The sequence below is a fragment of the Grampus griseus genome (assembly GCF_964374135.1).
Source record: "Grampus griseus genome assembly, chromosome: 3".
Taxonomy (NCBI): domain Eukaryota; kingdom Metazoa; phylum Chordata; class Mammalia; order Artiodactyla; family Delphinidae; genus Grampus; species Grampus griseus.
The window spans coordinates 144,806,238-144,825,070 of NC_139019.1; the positions used below are offsets into that span (position 1 = coordinate 144,806,238).

The 18,833-nt window shown below is 43.7% G+C and overlaps 1 protein-coding gene across 1 annotated transcript in view; it reads left to right on the top strand.

The window, feature by feature from the left end:
• The window catches only part of DOCK2 (dedicator of cytokinesis 2), a gene marked incomplete at its 5' end in the record, with an annotated part of 407,839 nt that overhangs the window by 59,165 nt on the left and 329,841 nt on the right, over positions 1-18,833 (top strand). The window contains 9 exons of the mRNA XM_082650723.1: positions 67-191; positions 5,593-5,691; positions 7,386-7,458; positions 7,571-7,674; positions 9,447-9,630; positions 9,823-9,920; positions 11,600-11,689; positions 12,755-12,855; positions 13,688-13,822. Of these exons, the coding sequence (XP_082506849.1) occupies positions 67-191; positions 5,593-5,691; positions 7,386-7,458; positions 7,571-7,674; positions 9,447-9,630; positions 9,823-9,920; positions 11,600-11,689; positions 12,755-12,855; positions 13,688-13,822 (1,009 nt within the window). The remainder of the gene's footprint in view (positions 1-66; positions 192-5,592; positions 5,692-7,385; positions 7,459-7,570; positions 7,675-9,446; positions 9,631-9,822; positions 9,921-11,599; positions 11,690-12,754; positions 12,856-13,687; positions 13,823-18,833) is intronic.

Consider the following 18,833-nt stretch of genomic DNA (forward strand, 5'->3'; position numbering starts at 1 on the left):
CGCCCTCTAGTCAGTGCCTCTCCTGCTACACAGACTCCAACTGTTGTCTCTCTCCCTGTGCCACAGGGGACGTCAGGAATGACATCTACATCACTCTCTTACAAGGTGACTTTGACAAGTACAACAAGACCACTCAGAGGAATGTGGAAGTGATCATGTGTGTGTGCGCGGAGGATGGCAAAACGCTTCCTGTAAGGGACCCTGCTGTTGCTCTGGGTGACAGGGCTCCCCTAGGGTGCCTCTGTTCATAAAGATTTTCTTTTCCCGTTCCCGATCCTGCTCTCTAAATGCCAGGGGCCTGCGGGGTGGTGTTGAGTAAGGGGATCGACACCTTTAGAGCTTGGCTGGCACAGTAGCCCGTAATAAGACCTGGTGTTGTTCTTTCTTTACCCCAAAGCAGTTGGCTTTTCAGTGTCTGTTCCTTTCCTTTCATGACCTCTTCTTTTTTTTGCTTGGCACCTCAGTTTATAGGTTAGCTTTTCACAGTTAAAATGTTGTTCTCATCGAAACCTGAGCTGGTTTATTCAGGCAAAATTCCATGGCAAGAAAAAGGATCAATACAGAGCCTTGGGCTGGTGTGAAGACTCAGGATGTCCTCAAAACAGACATTCCCAACGCTTAATCTAACTCTCTAGCACTCAGCCAGACATTCTGGTGGAAAGCCTTATCCGTAAATTGGTCTCCAGAGGGCCAGCAGAGTGAATTCAAGAATGCAAAGCATATTGCTATATTTATACAGCATATGTCCTGTACAATATTTGTCATGTGTGTTTACATTTATTTACTTATATTTCCTTTAAGGTTGTCAGCAGTTGTGTCCAGTGTGTGGGAGAGTTTTGCTTCTCAATTTCTCCTTTCAGAGTACTTAGCTGAAAATAAAATCAGCTCTCAGCAGAAGTTTCAGCGTGGGCAGATATTCCTCTTAGGCCGCAGGAGGTGATCAGATAGCACCGGAGGGTAGGGCTGTGAATATTGATAGATCTTCTGCTTTAGCCTGGGGGCCTGGAGCTCAGGCAGGTTTTGCTACCCTCTACCTACGAATAACTGGCATTCACAGAGGCATTGCTACCTGCCAGGCACTGTGATAAGTAGGTTGCATTACTGTTATTTTCCCCATTTTTACAAAGGGGGAAACTAAACCTTTGTCAAGTGAGACAACTTTCCCAGGGTCATAAAGTTAGTATATGGCAGAGATGGGGTTTGATTTCAGGTTCCAGTCCCTCTTATTAAACACTTCACTCTAATGCGTGTACATTAAAAAAAAATCCTCCAATTTATTTCTCATTTAAAAAATGAGGCTAATAACCACTCCCATCAAATTCTGGGAAGAGTCATAATTATTGTTTAAATTTAAAGAAATCATCGCAATTACCTTTTTGTTCGGAAAGACTGGTCCCATTAATTAATATCTAGTTGAGCAAAATCCAAGGATTAAACTTAATCCTCTTTTTGTTGGATTTTGAAACTTTTCTGAAAAATAAAATAAGTAAGAGACACTTTGCTCAAAGAAACACAAAGGAAGAGCAGAGGGTTTTTATCTGAAAGGGAAATTGGGTTTCACCAATGCATAGACCATGCTTTGAAGTCTTTTTTTTTTTTTTTTTTGCGCGGTACGCGGGCCTCCCACCTCCGTGGCCTCTCCCGTCGCGGAGCACAGGCTCCGGACGCGCAGGCCCAGCGGCCATGGCCCACAGGTCCAGCCGCTCCGCGGCACGTGGGATCCTCCCAGACCGGGGCACGAACCCGCGTCCCCTGCATCGGCAGGCGGACTCCCAACCACTGCGCCACCAGGGAAGCCCTGAAGTCATTTTTATCCAACTACCTGTTGGAGAACGTTTCAACCTCAGCCTCATTTTTTAAAACGCTGATGTGCTTGCCCTCGATGTTGCCGAAGGACAAATTAGAAGGAACGGTTAATGGGAAAGCAGACCTCTTATCTCGTTTCTGAACCATTTGTACTTCCGACTCTGCCATCCTTTCGTGTCACACCCAACCAGGCTGAACAGACGCACTTATCAAAGATGAATACATAGGCAGGAATTTGGGGGCAGAAATGGAGAGGTAACTGTGGGGCACAGCGATAATTTGCAGTTTCATCTGTGAGGGAAGTTAGGGGGAGTTCAGTTGACTGACTATTGAAAATTGCTAAGGAAGCCTGTGGGAGGCTTTTCTTTCTCTACTTGCAGAAATAAATATTACTGCCTAATTAAGTGTCAGGCAGCACACTTAAACGTTCCTGTTTGATGTTGGTGGGAACAGTCCCCTTTAGGGGTATCGATTTGTCCTCCCGCTCCTAGGAAGAGTGGGGTCGGAGGATAGAGTAGGTTAGACTTGTCCTTGGCTCACTTTGGGGTCTCAACGACCTTGCTTAGGAGGACCCATAGCAGAGAAGCTAATAGGCTGGGCTCTGAGATCAGACTGACAGCAGTCAAATCCCACCCTCCCCTCCTATTAGCTGTGTGATCTTGGGCAAGTTTACATGTCTATAAAAGAGGAATAATAATCTCTTCCTTGTGGGGTTGCTGTTTATACAAAATGGTAGGTGTAAGGCACCCGGTATGTGGTAAATACTCAGCAACAGGAAGGAGGTAACATTTAGGAAAAGCAGAACAACTGCAGGAAAGCCCTGGAAAGGATCTGAGGGGGTCAAACAGACAATCCAGTGGGGATACCTAAAGCAATTTCAAGAAGTAAAAATGCTCAGATGCCGGGCTGAGAGACCTTTGCTCTTCTGAGACCAGCCAGGTTACAGGGCTGGAGGTAGGGCATGGGGGGCAGTGCTGTGTAGTGCTTAAGACATGACCTCTGGGGCCAGGCATCCAGGCCGAAAGCCCAGCTCAGCCCTGATTAGCGGGATGACCTGGAGCAAATTACATAATCTCTCTACGCCTAGGAGACTCTGTCTGAAACTGAGACCAGCAGTGGCACCTTACTCTTGTGAATGCCAGCTGAGGTAATTGACATAACAGGTGTTCATCGAAGTTCACTATTACCAGAAAGATAGAGCTGTCGCAGGCTTGGTTACTGCCTCGTGGACACCAACTGACATCTTCCCATGATAAGACCGACCTTGTCAGCCTAAAGCACTTCCTGGCTCTCGAAATGCGTTCACACCCCTGGTGTCATTTATTCCTCAGGTGATTCCTACGAGGTAAACAAGACCTGTGTTTGGAGCCTGATTTTTCCTCCTGCTGAAGTGTGTCCACCAAGGCCAAGTCGGCTTTAAGATTTCCAGGCTTCCTTCTACTGACCTGAAGCCAATTAGGGGCTCTCGTTGTTAACAGGGAGCCATGGGGGTGGACAATAGGGAAAATTATTGAATAGGTTCACTGGAGACAAGCACAAAGCTATATTTTCCTGAAAACCGGCCCCGTCCCTGGTCACAATGCTCTTTCTACACACCCAGCGACATTCGGTTTTATCTCTGAAGTGTTGCGAGGGAGGGAGCTGTCTTAGGTCTTTCTCAGAATAATACTGAGACTGTTTTCTCCAGCTTTAGGCAATCAAAAATTTTCATCATCAGGATAGTTTTGTGGGATTCAGCTGCATGTTGTACAGCAGCTTTACTTTCACCACAGATACATGTGTATTTTCAGTTTTTATAAGCTATGTGGATTCAGCTGAGCTACAGAAATGTTAAGCCCATCATTGTCACTAGCTATAAATCTTAGGAGGCTGGAAGGCATCTAGGTTGTTACAGAGGGAACACTGGGCAAAGAATTAGAGGGTCTGAGATGTAGTCCGGGCGTTGGTACCTTTTGGGGCAAGTGATGTAACCTCTCAAGGTCTCAGTTTACTCAGTTCTGGAATGGGGATAATGACAGTAATCGTCAGAGGCGGTTGTGAGGATTGAATTGAGTGAGGCAGTTCGTGTAAAGGGCTTAGCATAATGCTGGACACAAAGCACTCTCTAAATGGTTAGGACAACTTTGGAAGCATGTTTTTAAGTTCAGCACCTCAAGAAGTTCTGAAAGGCGCCATACCATTGAAAAGAGAGTTGTATGTCTTCCCTCATTTGCAGTTCCCTGGTTGTCCTTGTTTTTTCAGAGATAAGTTTTGAAAGGATGCTGTAGCCTTATTTTCAGATGGGTTTGATCTGACCATATGTAGCATCAGTCAATATTGAAACTGAACTCATTCTTTCCCTATAGCTCAGAAGTACAGAGGGACAGAATTATCCTTCCCGCAGCTTAGCTTGCTTTCCCAGGGGCCCAGAGTGGCCAGCTTTGGTCCTTCAGCCTGGTGGGGAATCCACTGGAGAATCTGATGGAATCTAGTGAGAGTCATGGATTCTCTCACCATAAAAGTGCCCAGAGGCACACAGTTTTGTGGTTTGGGGGCTTGGGGCTGCAAAACCAATCCTCATGTCCCTAGATCTCTGAAGACTTGAGGTTGAAATCTCTTGTTCTGGTAGAAAAACTGAACTTAGGCCCCTTCTGAGTGACCCTACCTTAGATCTTGTTTTGGGGCCAAACAACTGGAATGAGCACAGAGGTAGAATTAGGGGTTGGCATACTCTGTTGCAAGGTAATTCCTTGTTACTCTGAGGGTGATTTTTTTAAGAATAAATATCCTATGTAGGTATGCTTGCTCTGTGCTCACTCTCTCTCAGAACGTCGTTCCTGTGTTTCTGTTCAAAGCCAACTTGGAACCTTTCTTCAAGAACTTCAACTGTCATCACCTCCAAGAAATAGTCCCTGAGTCTTCAGGGGACACTGAGGTGTCCTTTCTCTGTGCCCCATAGTATTATACAGTCAGCCCTCTGTACCTGCAGGTTCTGCATCTGCAGATGCAGAAGTTCAACTGTACTACACTGTTTACACTGTTTTATATAAGGGATGTGAGCATCTGTGGATTTGTTTTTTTTTTAATCAGTGGCGGGGAAGGGAGGGCCCTGGAACCAAGCCCCTGTGGATACCAGCGGACGACTGGATACATATATCTGTCATCACTTCACATTGCCTAGTGATTTGTCTGCTCATATAACGATTCCTACACCACACTGTGAGCCCTCGTGTCAGGTTTACTCTCTGACTCATGCCCGTATCCCAGTGCTTAGCATGGGCCTGGTACCTGGAAGATGCTCCCTAACTGTGGGCTCCTTTAGCCCCCTCTGCCTATGTGTCTGTCTGAAACCCAAGCTCCCTCCGCTTGCCCAGCTCCCGCCAGCACCTGGGTGTGTTAGCATCAGAAATCCATTGGAACGGGCTGCTGCTTGGCTGATCTGAGCCTGTTTGGTAACTTTGTGCAATTCAGATGTAGGAAACAAATAGAATTAATAAGACTGGCAGCGCGCAGCAGCTCCAAGGCTGGTTACCGTTGACAATAGGGCAGCCACGTCAGCTCCTGCTGCGCTTCAGTGGTTTCCAGAATGCAAGTAATAGAATTTCTATAGTTAAGCAGCTGTCGCTCCCAGGGCCTGGCACATTCATGTATAAATCCGTAATGTAGAAGGGTACCTGGCAGAAGGCTTAAAGAAGGCAGGGTTATCCCAGGCCCTGTGGCCAGCCTTGGCCTCGGGACCAAAATTGCCCAAGCATAGAAAATGGCAATTCTATAGTGTTTTCTCTCTTTTCATTTTTCTTGGGTCAGAATGCAATTTGCGTGGGAGCTGGGGACAAACCTATGAATGAATATCGGTCCGTCGTGTACTATCAAGTCAAACAGCCACGGTGGATGGAAACAGTCAAGGTAATAATAATAATAATGATGATGATAATAGTTGGGGGACTCTAAGACTCCCTAAGATCTGAAACAGTAGCCTAGCATGTCTCTGGTGGTGTGTCAGGCAGTGGAAATAGTGGCCCAGTGGGCGACCGCCCGGTCCTCTTGATCACCCTTCAGCGGCCCGGCAGCTATAGCCACCATGGCATTGTCAGGTGATCTTGTGGACTGTGCCCAAGACATCAAGTTGTGTCGTTTTACTCAGCAGTGAGGAGTGACAGAGCTTGGGAGCAAATGTGAGGCTATAAAAAGCTATTTAATACCTGGTAGGTACACCGTTGGGAGGGTACCTCAGATGGAAGTGGCATTAACCACAAATATTTGCATTACCAGATTGTCACACTGAAGCAGAAGGGAATATCATGCATTGGAAGTGGAGTTCGGAATTAATTTAATGGACAGTGAAGCTTGATTACAGCTTCAGATGGCTCTGCCTTGTAATTAATAGCAGTCTTTACTCACTCTGTGCTCTGAACCCAAACTGAAGGTATTCATAAGACTTCCCTTTCAGAGGTAGCTCTTCAAACCTCAGTGGTTCTTGCGTTGTCACCTATATTCCTGTTTTCCTCAGTGGGTCTCCCTGTACTCACTCTCTTAAAAGTGATGACCTACCCAGCTTTGGGGTCAGAGAGCTGTTGGACCAGGTTGTTTTCTCTGTGCTCTCTTGTACCCCAGTTATATCTCTTTGCTAGCCCTCATCACATGGTGATAATTATGTGTTGCCCTGTGTGGGCCATGAGCTCTTTGAGTGGGACTGTGCCTTATGTCAGCATGGCCCGTGCTTCACATGATTGTAGCTTATAGTATTGATTCAATATGCAGTGAAAGAATGAATTGGACAACAGCTGCCCATGTGACTCTCAGTTCTTGTGCTCTGAGACACACAAACAAGTGGTGGACCTCTTTGGGCTCAAATTTCATCTTCTGGAGCAGAAAGTATCCACAGAAAATCTGAGTGGTTTTTCTCACAGGTAGCTAAGCTTCTCTGTCTGGGCCTGAATTGTATAATACAGGGATCGCTGTGGGGCTTTGGGAGGTGGGATAGTCCAGAGACAGGCCAAAAGCACCTCAGTCAAGGGTACAGCAGACCACTCACTGGACAGTGACACTGGGTGACCAAGGGGTGATTGTCTTGGCCCAGTGTCCTTGGAGGAAAAACCAAAGATGGGAATGAGGCCTAGGATTTTCCCGAATATGATTGGATTCAAGCATTTTTATTAATTTACATAAATGACAGTCCCCCATCAAGCCCCCTAATGGGCACTGTTAATTTTCTAAGCCCTGCTGCAACTGCCCAGACTCCTGGAGTGTGTAAGGAAAATGTGCACTGTGCAGTTTGCAGTGCATTAAATCCTGTGCTAAAGTTATGTGACTTTTATATCAATTTGGAGAGATTCATGTTTCCTCACTATAATTTACAGATCTCTTTTCATTGGCTGGGAATGCAATTTGCCAAATGGATTACATTTGGTACTTTATTTTCTCTTCATAGCCAGTTCTTATGTAAAGTATTTACAGTTCATCAGGCTTGATGGCTGGGTAATAAATCAGCACGCAGCACTCTAAGTTAAATGGTCAGGCTGCCTTTTGCGGGGGGCGGGGTGGAGTGGGGAGGGCTCTTTAACTCATTGTCTCCTGAGCTCTGGTTTCTGCCTGTTGAGGTGGCCGTCCCTATTGAAGACATGCAGAGGATCCACCTGCGATTCATGTTTCGACATCGGTCATCCCTTGAATGTGAGTGCCCAACCAAATGGCATCTCTGCAAAACCCCTAAGGGGAGAGGGGTGGGATCATTGGGTGGCCCAAGTATCTTTTTTTTTCCTGACCTCAACAATGCTATTTTCAGCCAAGGATAAAGGAGAAAAGAACTTTGCCATGTCCTATGTGAAGTTGATGAAGGAAGATGGGACCACTCTGCATGACGGATGCCATGACTTGGTTGTCCTAAAGGTACCATGAGCTGGTATTAACTCTGCAGTGGGGAGCATGCAGGAAGTGAGGGGGAGATGGCAGGATGGCTTGGTAATTAAGAGCAGGGACCCCAGAGTCACACACATAGGGGCTTCCCAGCTGTGAGGCCTTTTGTACAAAGTCGTAACTTCTCTGGGCCTCCGTGTCCTCATCTGTGAGCTCTCAGTGAGTAACTGTGAGGATTATATGAGTCAGTGCATGTAAGCATGACATTGATGGGTACGTGGAATTCTCAGGAAATGGAAGGTTATTGTTACATACAGAGTGGGCTTTGACTCTGTTAAGATACCTGTGGGATGTACAGAAGACCAGCAAGAAATATTTGAGAGATTCCTCCCTGTAGCTAATGGAAAAAATATCACAATTTAGGGTCCCGATCCTGCTGTTGACTAAATTGGTGTCATCTCCCATGTCTTGCTGAGTCTCAGTTTCCTTTTCCTTAAGTGGTGATGGCCATGTTTATGACCATAAGATGACCCACGCAGAAGGGCCATGTAAAAGAGTATAGAGGGCCGCTGCTGTTATTTTTACGTCATGAGACTTGCACTGTTCTCTAGAAGTGGGGAAGTATTTTCCTGATCTTACATGCATGCTTTCTCACAACCACTCCTGTGACAGTGGCACGTATCTAGCTAGCCCCTGGCTGGAGGCAAAGGGTATGGCTGTGAAACAGGGCAAAGCCTAAGTGGTCAGCACAGGGATCAAACCCTTGCCCTTGACTTTCTCAGCATTGGAGGTTGGAGTTGCCCTTTTGCCTGTGGTCTGCATGGCAAACACAGCCTCATCAAAGCTTCATAACAGGGTACTCTTCTCTGAGTCTCTTTGGCTTTTCCAGAACACCCCTTTTCCTTCTGTACAGGCTCTGTTTTCTCAGTTTTGACGCGTCAAGGTAGTTCCTGGTTTAAAAGATTGTGAACTCATTGGGGGCAGAGTCCCAGTTGCAGTCAGTTTTCAATTTAGTCACCCTCCTTAAGCCTCAGTCTCCTCATCTGTAAACTGGAGATGATAACAGTATACACAACAGTAACAACTGTTGTGAGGCTTAAGTGACATGAACTAAGGCATACAAAGCACTTAGTGCAGCATCTAGTGCAGAGTAAGGGCTCAGTAAATGTTGACTGCTGTAATGCCTACCTCTAGTCATTCATTTCAGCATGCCAAGGGACTTATGTGTCTGTCATTTTACTAAGTGTTCTATATGCATTATGCCATCTAGTCTGCTCCAGATTTCTAGAAGTAGGTAATATGATTAATTCTCAGTTTAATCATGAGAAGAATGAGACACAGAGAGACCAAGGAATGTGTCCAAAATGACACAGGCATGTGAATGGGAGAAGAGGGTCTAAATACCATCACTTTCAGAATCTAGTGCCTTTGCTGTTAACTTCTTCTTTAAGCCGATTCCTTATCCTGCTGGTGGGCTTGTTTCTGTTAAGATCTTATAAAATTTAGAATGAATTAAAATATCCTGTTTGGGAATCTTCAGTTCCCTCTGTGCCATTAATGAAGTCCACGGAGCCTTCAGGTGGTTGATTGATCAACCCCTTTCCCATTAACGTAACCTTGGGTTCTCGCCTATTTTGTGGAAAAACAGCCTTACCTTACCAGCTGATGTTCACTGCTCCTCTTATGATGTCCCTCACTGTTTCTGATCCTCTCTACCTACAGTGTGTAATCTGGCCACTGCAAACTCTGTGTAGCATTGGGTGCATACCCTTGGCTTGGGGAAGTAACCAAGGTGTTGTTTCCAGGGGGACAGCAAGAAGATGGAGGATGCCAGTGCTTACCTGACTCTTCCTTCTTACCGACACCATGTGGAAAACAAGGGGGCTACCTTGAGTCGAAGCTCCAGCAGTGTTGGGGGGCTCTCTGTCAGCTCCCGGGATGTATTCTGCATTTCTACGCTGGTGTGCTCCACAAAGCTCACCCAGAATGGTATCGGAAACATTGATAGCTGTGTGTGTGTGTGTGTGTGTGTGTGTGTGTGTGTGTGTGTGTGTGTGTGTGTGTGTGTGTGTGTGTGTGTGTGTGTGTGTGTGTGTTTATGTGTGGGCAGGCCAGGGGAGGTCCTGATACAGACAGTTCAGGCCAGTAATAGTAATTCTGCTTGTCTGGACTCTATTTTAGTGGGTTTGCTGGGTTTGCTGAAGTGGCGTATGAAGCCACAACTGCTACAGGAGAATTTAGAAAAATTGAAGATTGTCGATGGAGAAGAAGTAGTAAAGGTCAGTGGGGCTTCATTTTGCCTGTATTCATCCACCAGTGACAGAGCTTTAAATCATGGGTGGCTTCAGGGGAGAGATGAAGTGCTGAGGGAGATAGGACAACTTTGCTTCTGACAATGGGATACAGTGTCCGAAGTCGGCATTAGAAGCCTTTATTGGTAAATCTGGGGGATGATGTTGTTCAGTGATGCTGAATCTTGAGCAGGAGAAAAGTATGGTTGTGCTCAGTCTCTGAAAATAGATCAACTTTGGTGTAGATCCCAGTTCAACTGCTTGCCAACTTTATGTGATAGTATTATCAATATGACATATTTTCCAGGGTTATGAGCATTCAAGATGATACGTATTTAAAAATTACTCCACAAGTCTCTTACACATAATGCACAATAATTGAACTAACGCTTATGAAAATGTACAAAGTTCAACAAATAGTAACTATTATTTATTTTTGTTGTTGTAAGTTGCTATGGTAGTATGATCTCTTAGTATCATCTACATGTTGCTGTTAGAAATAAAAAGTATTCTTGGTTTCTGCTGCTTCGAGAATGTTATGTATTAAACATGAGAAAAGGAAAGACATCAGCGCTCACATTTTAGGTGAAACAAGCAGAAAACGATGTAAATGTCAGATGTATTGTTGTGTCCACATGGTGGTGGAGAATATAGTGTCTGAAGCGCAAATCTAATGAAAGCAACTGTCTCTCCAGCACTATGAATTGGGACAAGTGTTTCCCAGAGGTCCTGGTGATCTTGTTTCCATTGGGAACCTGGTACAACTAGAAACTCTGAGATTGAACATCTTTATGTAGTAGCTCTGTGTTTCGACTATAGGAAATATTGACCCATCTCTTAGGAGGGAGGGGTATCAAATTTTAGTTAATTGCCCATACATGGAGAAGCACTGGTCAGATTTCCAGATCAATGCTTTAACTGTGCACTGTTGACCCACCTACCTGGTTCAACAATGGCAGGGAAATTCCCCAGACATCCTTTAATAAGGCCTGTCACCTTTGTCAGCCTGGAAAAGTCATCTGAAAGGGCATTCTGTTGTCTCCCTTTTGCATTCTTTTTTTCTTGTTTTTAGAAAAAAATTATTATTGACGTATACTCTACATATGGTAACATATGTACGGAGCACGTATCTTAAGAGTACAGTTCAGTGTATTGTTACACATGTACACAACTGTGTACCCACCACCTAGGTCAAGGTACAGAACATTTTTAGCATTGCAGTAGGTTCCCTCTTACCCCTTCTCCATCAGTAACCTGTTCGGGAGTAACCACTAAGCTGACTACCATCATTATAGATGGGGTTTTTGCCTGTTCTTGAATTTCATAAAAAGAGAGTGATAATGAATAGACATTTCTGTGTCTGACTTATCTTACCCTGCACAATGCTCACGAGTTATATTCGTCATTCCACGTTGAAGTAGTTTGCTCTTTTTTTTTATTGCTGTGGAGTGTTCTATAATGTGAAAATGCCACCCTATAATTATCCACTCTGCTGAAGATGGACAACTGGGTTGCTCCAAGTTCTGGCTCTTGTGAGTAAAGTACCTGGCCCTCCTGAACATGGCACATGGTGGATGTGTGCCCTCGCCCTCTTGGGTAAACACTGATGAGTGGGACTGCTGGGTCACCTACACTCTTTCTTACAAGACCTTCATTATTTTGCCCAGTTTCTCCAGGATACTCTGGATGCCCTCTTCAACATCATGATGGAACATTCTCAAAGTAATGAGTATGACATCCTCGTCTTTGATGCTTTGGTAAGAGAGAGGGGGCCAGTGTTTAGTGACATTAGGCATTAACGTGTGTCTCACTGTGAGAACACAGAGAACTTATGGCCCACATGGCCCTTTTCATGATTTTTTTGGAGGCATTGTAACATTTGGCAACCAGACCAATGAACGAGTTGCTGTTTCCCTTCGTTTGCTTCGAGTTCATTTGAAAGCATGGGCAGGGTGATTAAAAGGGGAGTGTTTAAGTGCTGATGGTGGATTGGCTCTGGTTGAAGGTACATGAAGCTGGATACCGTGAATAGTCGCTTTGGCTTTCCATGAATACGGGGAGTGAGTCCTTGGCCAGGTTGTAAAGCACCCAAAATGTTTCCTAACTCTTTTTTTTTACCTTCTTCCTGCTCAGTCTCCAGCGCAGTTGTTACACTCCTCCTGCCCACCCCGGAACATTTTAGAGTGGGTGGTACACCAGGCAGATCTGTCTCCTTTCCACCTTTTGAAATGGTCTGTTCTTCCTCTTGTGGTCCCAACTCACATCTTCTCAATGTCATGTCAAAATAAACATAAAAAAAAATCTGCATTAAGGTATCAGTGACCAATAAAGTATGAATGTGTCAACCCTTTGTGTCAGTGACATTTACATTTTTAAAGAGCTTACTTGGAGACAACTGTGACTTAATCCAGTGCTTCCCAAGAGGGCCTCCTAGAAAGCTGTGTCTAAGGAAAAATGCTTCCTGACAAAAAGATCCTTTGATTAAAGAACTTAGGGAAGTGTTGACCATTGCGTGACTCTCTTGGAGATTTACAATGCACAGAAGCATATGGAAGACTCCGATAAGGCCTGCAATAAAGAAGGCGGTCTAAGGTTTTGATAACTTGAGATTTCTCAAGCTTATCTGACCGTGAAACCCTGTAGCATACTTCGTGAAATACTTTTGAGGAGAGGTACTACCTTAATGAAAAGGACTGAAGCTATATTAGTGACCTAATTCCTGGGCAAAAGAATTTGATAGGGTTTCAGTTATGCCATGTGAATACAGCTTCCTGTCCTGGGTCTGCCCACAAAACCCACTGATTCCTTGCTTCTTCCTCAAGATCTACATAATAGGACTCATTGCTGACCGGAAATTCCAGCATTTCAACACCGTTCTGGAGGCTTACATTCAACAGCATTTCAGTGCTACCCTAGCTTACAAGTAAGTAACTGTGTACTTCCTGCTTGCCCTGCCAGGATGCCTAGGTCACAAAAATTTGAGTAGTTTCTTTTTGTCACCAGCCTGTGTGAGTTCTGCCTTTTTTGACAAAACCCAATCTGGCTGTGTCATTTGGATTAAATAAAAATATGCAAACTCATAGGTTGGTACGAATATTTTATGGTGGCAGAAGTACGTGGAAGTGTTTGCTCATTCGTTCATTCATTTAGTCAGTCAGTCAGCTATGATTTATTGAACAGCTACTTGTGATACACACTGGGATTCAAAGGCTAGAGAGAAGGAAGTGCATATGACAAGTAGCTCAGTACAGCTTGTGTATAGAGAACTGAGGGTTAGAGATCAGAGACGATGCTGGAAAAGTTGGTGGAGGCCTGTTTGTGAAGGGACCTGGAAAAGCAGGCCAAGTAGTTCGAAGTCCGCCCTGCTGGTAATAAAGAAACATGGTAAGTTTCCAGGCAACGGAGTTCCATGATATTACAGGAACATTTTCTGTGGGAAGAAAAAGCTGAAAAGAACATTATCACCACCACCATCCCCCCTCACATCCTCACTGTGACTAGTTTTCCCAGAGTCAAAAGATTTTTTTCTCACTACTTTTTCCTTTGCTGGCTGTTTATGGACAGGAAATACTCACTCCCTGTATTAAACATATATTTTTAGGCAGAGTTATTTTTATGGTGTAAATGACTATGTGAGCTTGGCTATACCATCACCTCTAACCTTTGATTGAATGCCTTATAATTTAGTAAAAAAATTAATTACCATGCTGTGGGCTGAAAAGAGATGTATTTTGAAAATGTAATCCCTTATTCAGGAAATTGATGATGGTGCTGAAGACTTACTTGGATACCTCCAGCAGAGGAGAGCAATGTGAGCCAATTTTAAGAACGCTGAAAGCTTTGGAATATGTTTTCAAGTTCATTGTTCGGTCAAGGACATTATTTTCACAGTGAGTACTAGTTACGTAAGTGATTGATTAGCTCTGCAATTCCTCTGGGGTACAGCAGTATTTGTGCCATTGGAGAAACTCTTTTACAAAATTGTAACCAGCTGCTGATCAAAAACAGCTTAAAAATCCAATTTAGAGAGTTATGAATAGGTAATAATTGTTCGAAGTTCATTTGGGGAAAAAAAGAAGAAATCTTCATATGTTGAAGAGTTATGTCTCCTCCAGTGACTATGATTTGTGATTTGAGGCTCTTCTGCATTTCATCTAACATTCTTCATTTGATTTGAGATATGGTGAAAACCTTCCAGGAATCTATATTCCATGGGGACAGGGAAGCAGATCTCAGAGAATTTGACATTTATTTGGTTCTAGGAGGATGCACATGACAGATGAGCGGGTATTTGCAGCTGATCCGCCTGTCCGTGAAATCCTGGTGGCCAAAAAGTGAGCTGACATGTTAGAGCACCTAAGAGATTTGATATTCGATGGTCAGCATCACAGAGGTTAGCTACCCGTTTAAAAGGCTTTAGAGGTGGAGTCATTCCAATGCAACCTGCAAAATAACAATTTATGTGTCTCCTGGCTACAAGACAGAGTTAGGCAGGGAATTGGTTGTGTGTGTGACCAGGTTGGTTGTGTGTGATGGGAAGTAAGAAGAAGCATACAGGAAATGTATTGTCTGGATTCTTATCGGTGCAAAGGAAGAGCATGCAACCCAAGCTGACTCGGGGAAATAGGACTTTATTTTATTTCGCATTATTGAAAAATCTTGGGGGTACTTGGCCTTCGGTACGGCTGGGTCCAGATGCTTAGTGTCGTTCGGATGGTCTCTGTCTCTCTAGATCTTGGCTCTGCTTTCCTTTTGTTGGCTGCCTTCTGAGGCAAGTTTTCCAATGGGGAAGCCACTGGGAAACTCAGACTCATATTCTACTAGCTTAAGCAACGCTAGGTTCCCTGTTGTTCGACCAAAATCCTATGCCAAGAACTATCTTGAGTCATGTACTAAGGTCTTAAACACTGTGACCAGGAGAATGAATATGCAGGTTGTGTACTTATGGTCCCATGTTCACCTCTGGAGCCATGGGTCAGGTCAGCAACTTATGGTATGAACTTGTTTACTTGAAGGGATGGTTTCTCAAAAAAAAAAAAAAAAGTAGAAGTCCGTAAATCATCATTCTGATCAAGACATTGGATGAGTTATGAAAGCTTCATACTCAAAGGCAGCTGAAATGGGTAATTATTTGAGATTCTCCTTTGTAGGAGAATTCTTTGATATTTCAGTTGATGAATAGAAAGAGATGAGTGTCTTGAACCATGTCACAAAACATATGTCACTTAGGCTATTCTAAAAGTGAAATATCTGTTTCGATTCCTCTCTTTTGTCACATAGTCAAGGCAGAGACTGTGTATTGAAGTCTTAGGGGTATTCTTGAACTTGAAAGAATATTTGAATTATTTGAAAACCAGTAAGAGACAATTATGGGTCTTCCTAAGAGTTGAACTCTTGGAGAGGTTCAAGGATTCAAACGTTGTAATTCCAGATTAGGCAATGATATCTTATCCCATCTCCAAGCGAGAACTTCAGATCTACAAGAACATATCTTTCCATGTATCATATCTTATGCCTCAGTTTGTCCTTTTAATTTATTTCTCTTCCCTCCCTCCCCCCATTCCTTATTTCTTTCCTTCCTCCCTCTCTCCCTCCCTCTCTTCCTTTCCTTCCTTCCTTCCTTCTTCCTTGTCTTACCTCTCTTAGTCTTCATCTCTTTCCTCCACTGGAACAAAGAGCATTTGTACATCTGCTTTCTTCTTTTCTACCTGAAGGCATGTCATCTTGCAGTGCCCCCAGCTCTTCATTCAGTATAAATTCAGTGCTGCTGGAACTCTAAGTGAGTTTTGGCTTCTTAAGGAGTGGGATAATCTGTTATTCTCTTATGTACTCCCAGCATAGCATATATAGAACATCACTGACACTCAAGAACGCTTGTTGGATGAAGTGCATTCTGGGGGCTAGGAGAAGCCATTTGGTCAGAGGAGATGTCTCGAAGGTAATGCAGACATAATCCTTGAATCCTTTGTCATGATCAGAAATATAGGCTGACCTGCAAGGAGTGTCTAGGACCTCATGCTGAGGGAAGGTAGTAGGTCTTGTTCATTCTAGAATCTTTCACAATGGGTTCTCTTCAGTGGAGCCTCAGGGACATTGGGAAGTGATGGTAGTATCTCCCCAAACTAGAAGGGAATTTTACTTGGGAATGGAAGATAGGCGTTTCAGTGCTTTGAGATTTCTAAGCCAGCTGGTGGGAAATTGTAATATAGTTATTGCTTTGGGAGCTTACTGTGTCTGGTATTGTGTTTCCGTTTCCTGTTATTCCTTTGTCTTTCCTGGTGTGCATAGTTACAGCTGATCCAGCTCCCGTTAATTGTTCCCTGCCATTTTTTCTTTGGGCGTGCTGCACATGAGCGTTTACAAGGGCTAGGGATTTTCCTGTATCAATATGCAAGATACCCTTGGGTAAGAGAGGAAGAAAACTTGTTGAGAAGGATTGGAACTTTTTTTTTTAACATCTTTATTAGAGTATGATTGCTTTACAGTGGTGTGCTAGTTTCTGCTGTATAACCAAGTGAATCAGCTATACGTATACATGTATCCCCATATCCCCTCCCTCTTGCGTCTCCATCCCACCCTCCCTATCCTACCCCTCTAGGTGGTCACAGAGCACCGAGCTGATCTCCCTGTGCTATGCGGCTGCTTCCCACTAGCTATCTGTTTTACATTTGGTAGTGTATATATGTCCATGCCACTGTCTCACTTCGTCCCAGCTTACCCTTCCCCATCCCTGTGTCCTCAAGTCCATTCTCTACGTCTGCATCTTAATTCTTGTTCTGCCCCTAGGTTCTTCAGAACCATTTTTTTTCTTTAGATTCCATATATATGTGTTAGCATACGGTATTTGTTTTCCTCTTTCTGACTTACTTCACTATGTATGACATCCACCTAGGTCCATCCACCTCACTACAAATAACTCAGTTTTGTTTCTTTTTATGGCTGAGTAATATTCCATTGTATATCTGTGCCACATCTTCTTTATCCATTCATCTGTTGATGGACACTTAGGTTGCTTCCACATCCTGGCTACTGTAAATAGGGCTGCAGTGAACGTTGTGGTACATGACTCTTTTTGAATTATGTCTTCTCAGGGTTTATGCCCAGTAGTGGGATTGCTGGGTCATATGGTAGTTCTATTTTTAGTGTTTTAAGGAACCTCCATACTGCTCTCCATAGTGGCTGTATCAATTTACATTCCCACCAACAGTACAAGAGGGTTCCCTTTTCTCCACACCCTCTCCAGCATTTATTGTTTCTAGATTTTTCTGATGAAACCTATTCTCACTGGTGTGAGGTGATACCTCATTGTAGTTTTGATTTGCATTTCTCTAATGATTAGTGATGGTGAACATCCTTTCATGTGTTTGTTGGCAATCTGTATATCTTCTTTGGAGAAATGTCTATTTAGGTCTTCTGCCCGTTTTTGGATTGGGTTGTTTGATTTTTTGATATTGAGCTGCATGAGCTGCTTGTAAATTTTGGAGATTAATCTTTTGTCAGTTGCCTCATTTACAGATATTTTCTCCCATTCTGAGAGTTGTCTTTTCGTCTTATTTATGGTTTCCTTTGCTGTGCAAAAGCTTTTAAGTTTCATTAGGTCCCATTTGTTTAGTTTTGTTTTTATTTCCGTTTCTCTAGGAGGTGGGTCAAAAAGGATCTTGCTGTGATTTGTGTCATAGAGTGTTCTGCCTATGTTTTCCTCTAAGAGTTTGATAGTGTCTGGCCTTACATTTAGGTCTTTAATCCATTTTGAGTTTATTTTTGTGTATGGTGTTAGGGAGTGTTCTAATTTCATTCTTTTCCATGTAGCTGTCCAGTTTTCCCAGCACCACTTATTGAAGAGGCTGTCTTTTCTCCACGGTATACTTTTGCCTCCTTTATCAAAGATAAGGTGACCATATGTGCGTGGGTTTATCTCTGGGCTTTCTATCCTGTTCCATTGATCTATATTTCTGTTTTTGTGCCAGTACCATGCTGTCTTGGTTACTGTATCTTTGTAGTATAGTTTGAAGCCAGGGAGCCTGATTCTTCCAGCTCTGTTTTTCTTCTTCAAGATTGCTTTGGCTATTCAGGGTCTTTTGTGTTTCCATACAAATTGTGAAATTTTTTGTTCTAGTTCTGTGAAAAATGCCATTGGTTGTTGTTGGTTTTTTTTTGTGGTACGCGGGCCTCTCACTGTTGTGGCCTCTCACGTTGCGGAGCACAGGCTCCGGACGCGCAGGCTCAGTGGCCATGGCTCACAGGCCTAGCTGCTCTGCGGCATGTGGGATCTTCCCGGACCGGGGCACGAAGCCATGTCCCCTGCATCGGCAGGTGGACTCTCAACCACTGCGCCACCAGGGAAGCCCCATTGGTTGTTTGATAGCGATTGCATTGAATCTGTAGATTGCTTTGGGTAGTAGAGTCATTTTCACAATGTTGATTCTTCCAATCCAAGAACATGGTATATCTCTCCATCTGTTTGTATCATCTTTAATTTCTTTCATCAGGGTCTTATAATTTTCTGCATACAGGTCTTTTGTCTCCTTAGGTCAGTTTATTCCTAGGTATTTTATTCGTTTTGTTACAGTGGTAAATGGGAGTGTTTCCTTAATTTCTCTTTCAGATTTTTCGTCATTAGTGTGTAGAAATTCAAGAGATTTCTGTGCATTTATTTTGTACGGGATTGGAATTTTTGTAAGAATCATTCATTTTGTCACACAGCCAAAGAAAATGATTTTCCTGTCCCCTCTTCTTATGTCAGTAGCTCCTGAGTCAAAGTCTGTACAGGTGTCTCTGGGCACATACCTGTGCCATAGTTGCAATGGAAGCTGGCAGAGCAGGTTTGAGCTTCTGTCATAGGGAGGCAGGCTTCAAAATATGGGGAATTCTAAATTGTAGGAAGTGAGTCCAAAAGATGCT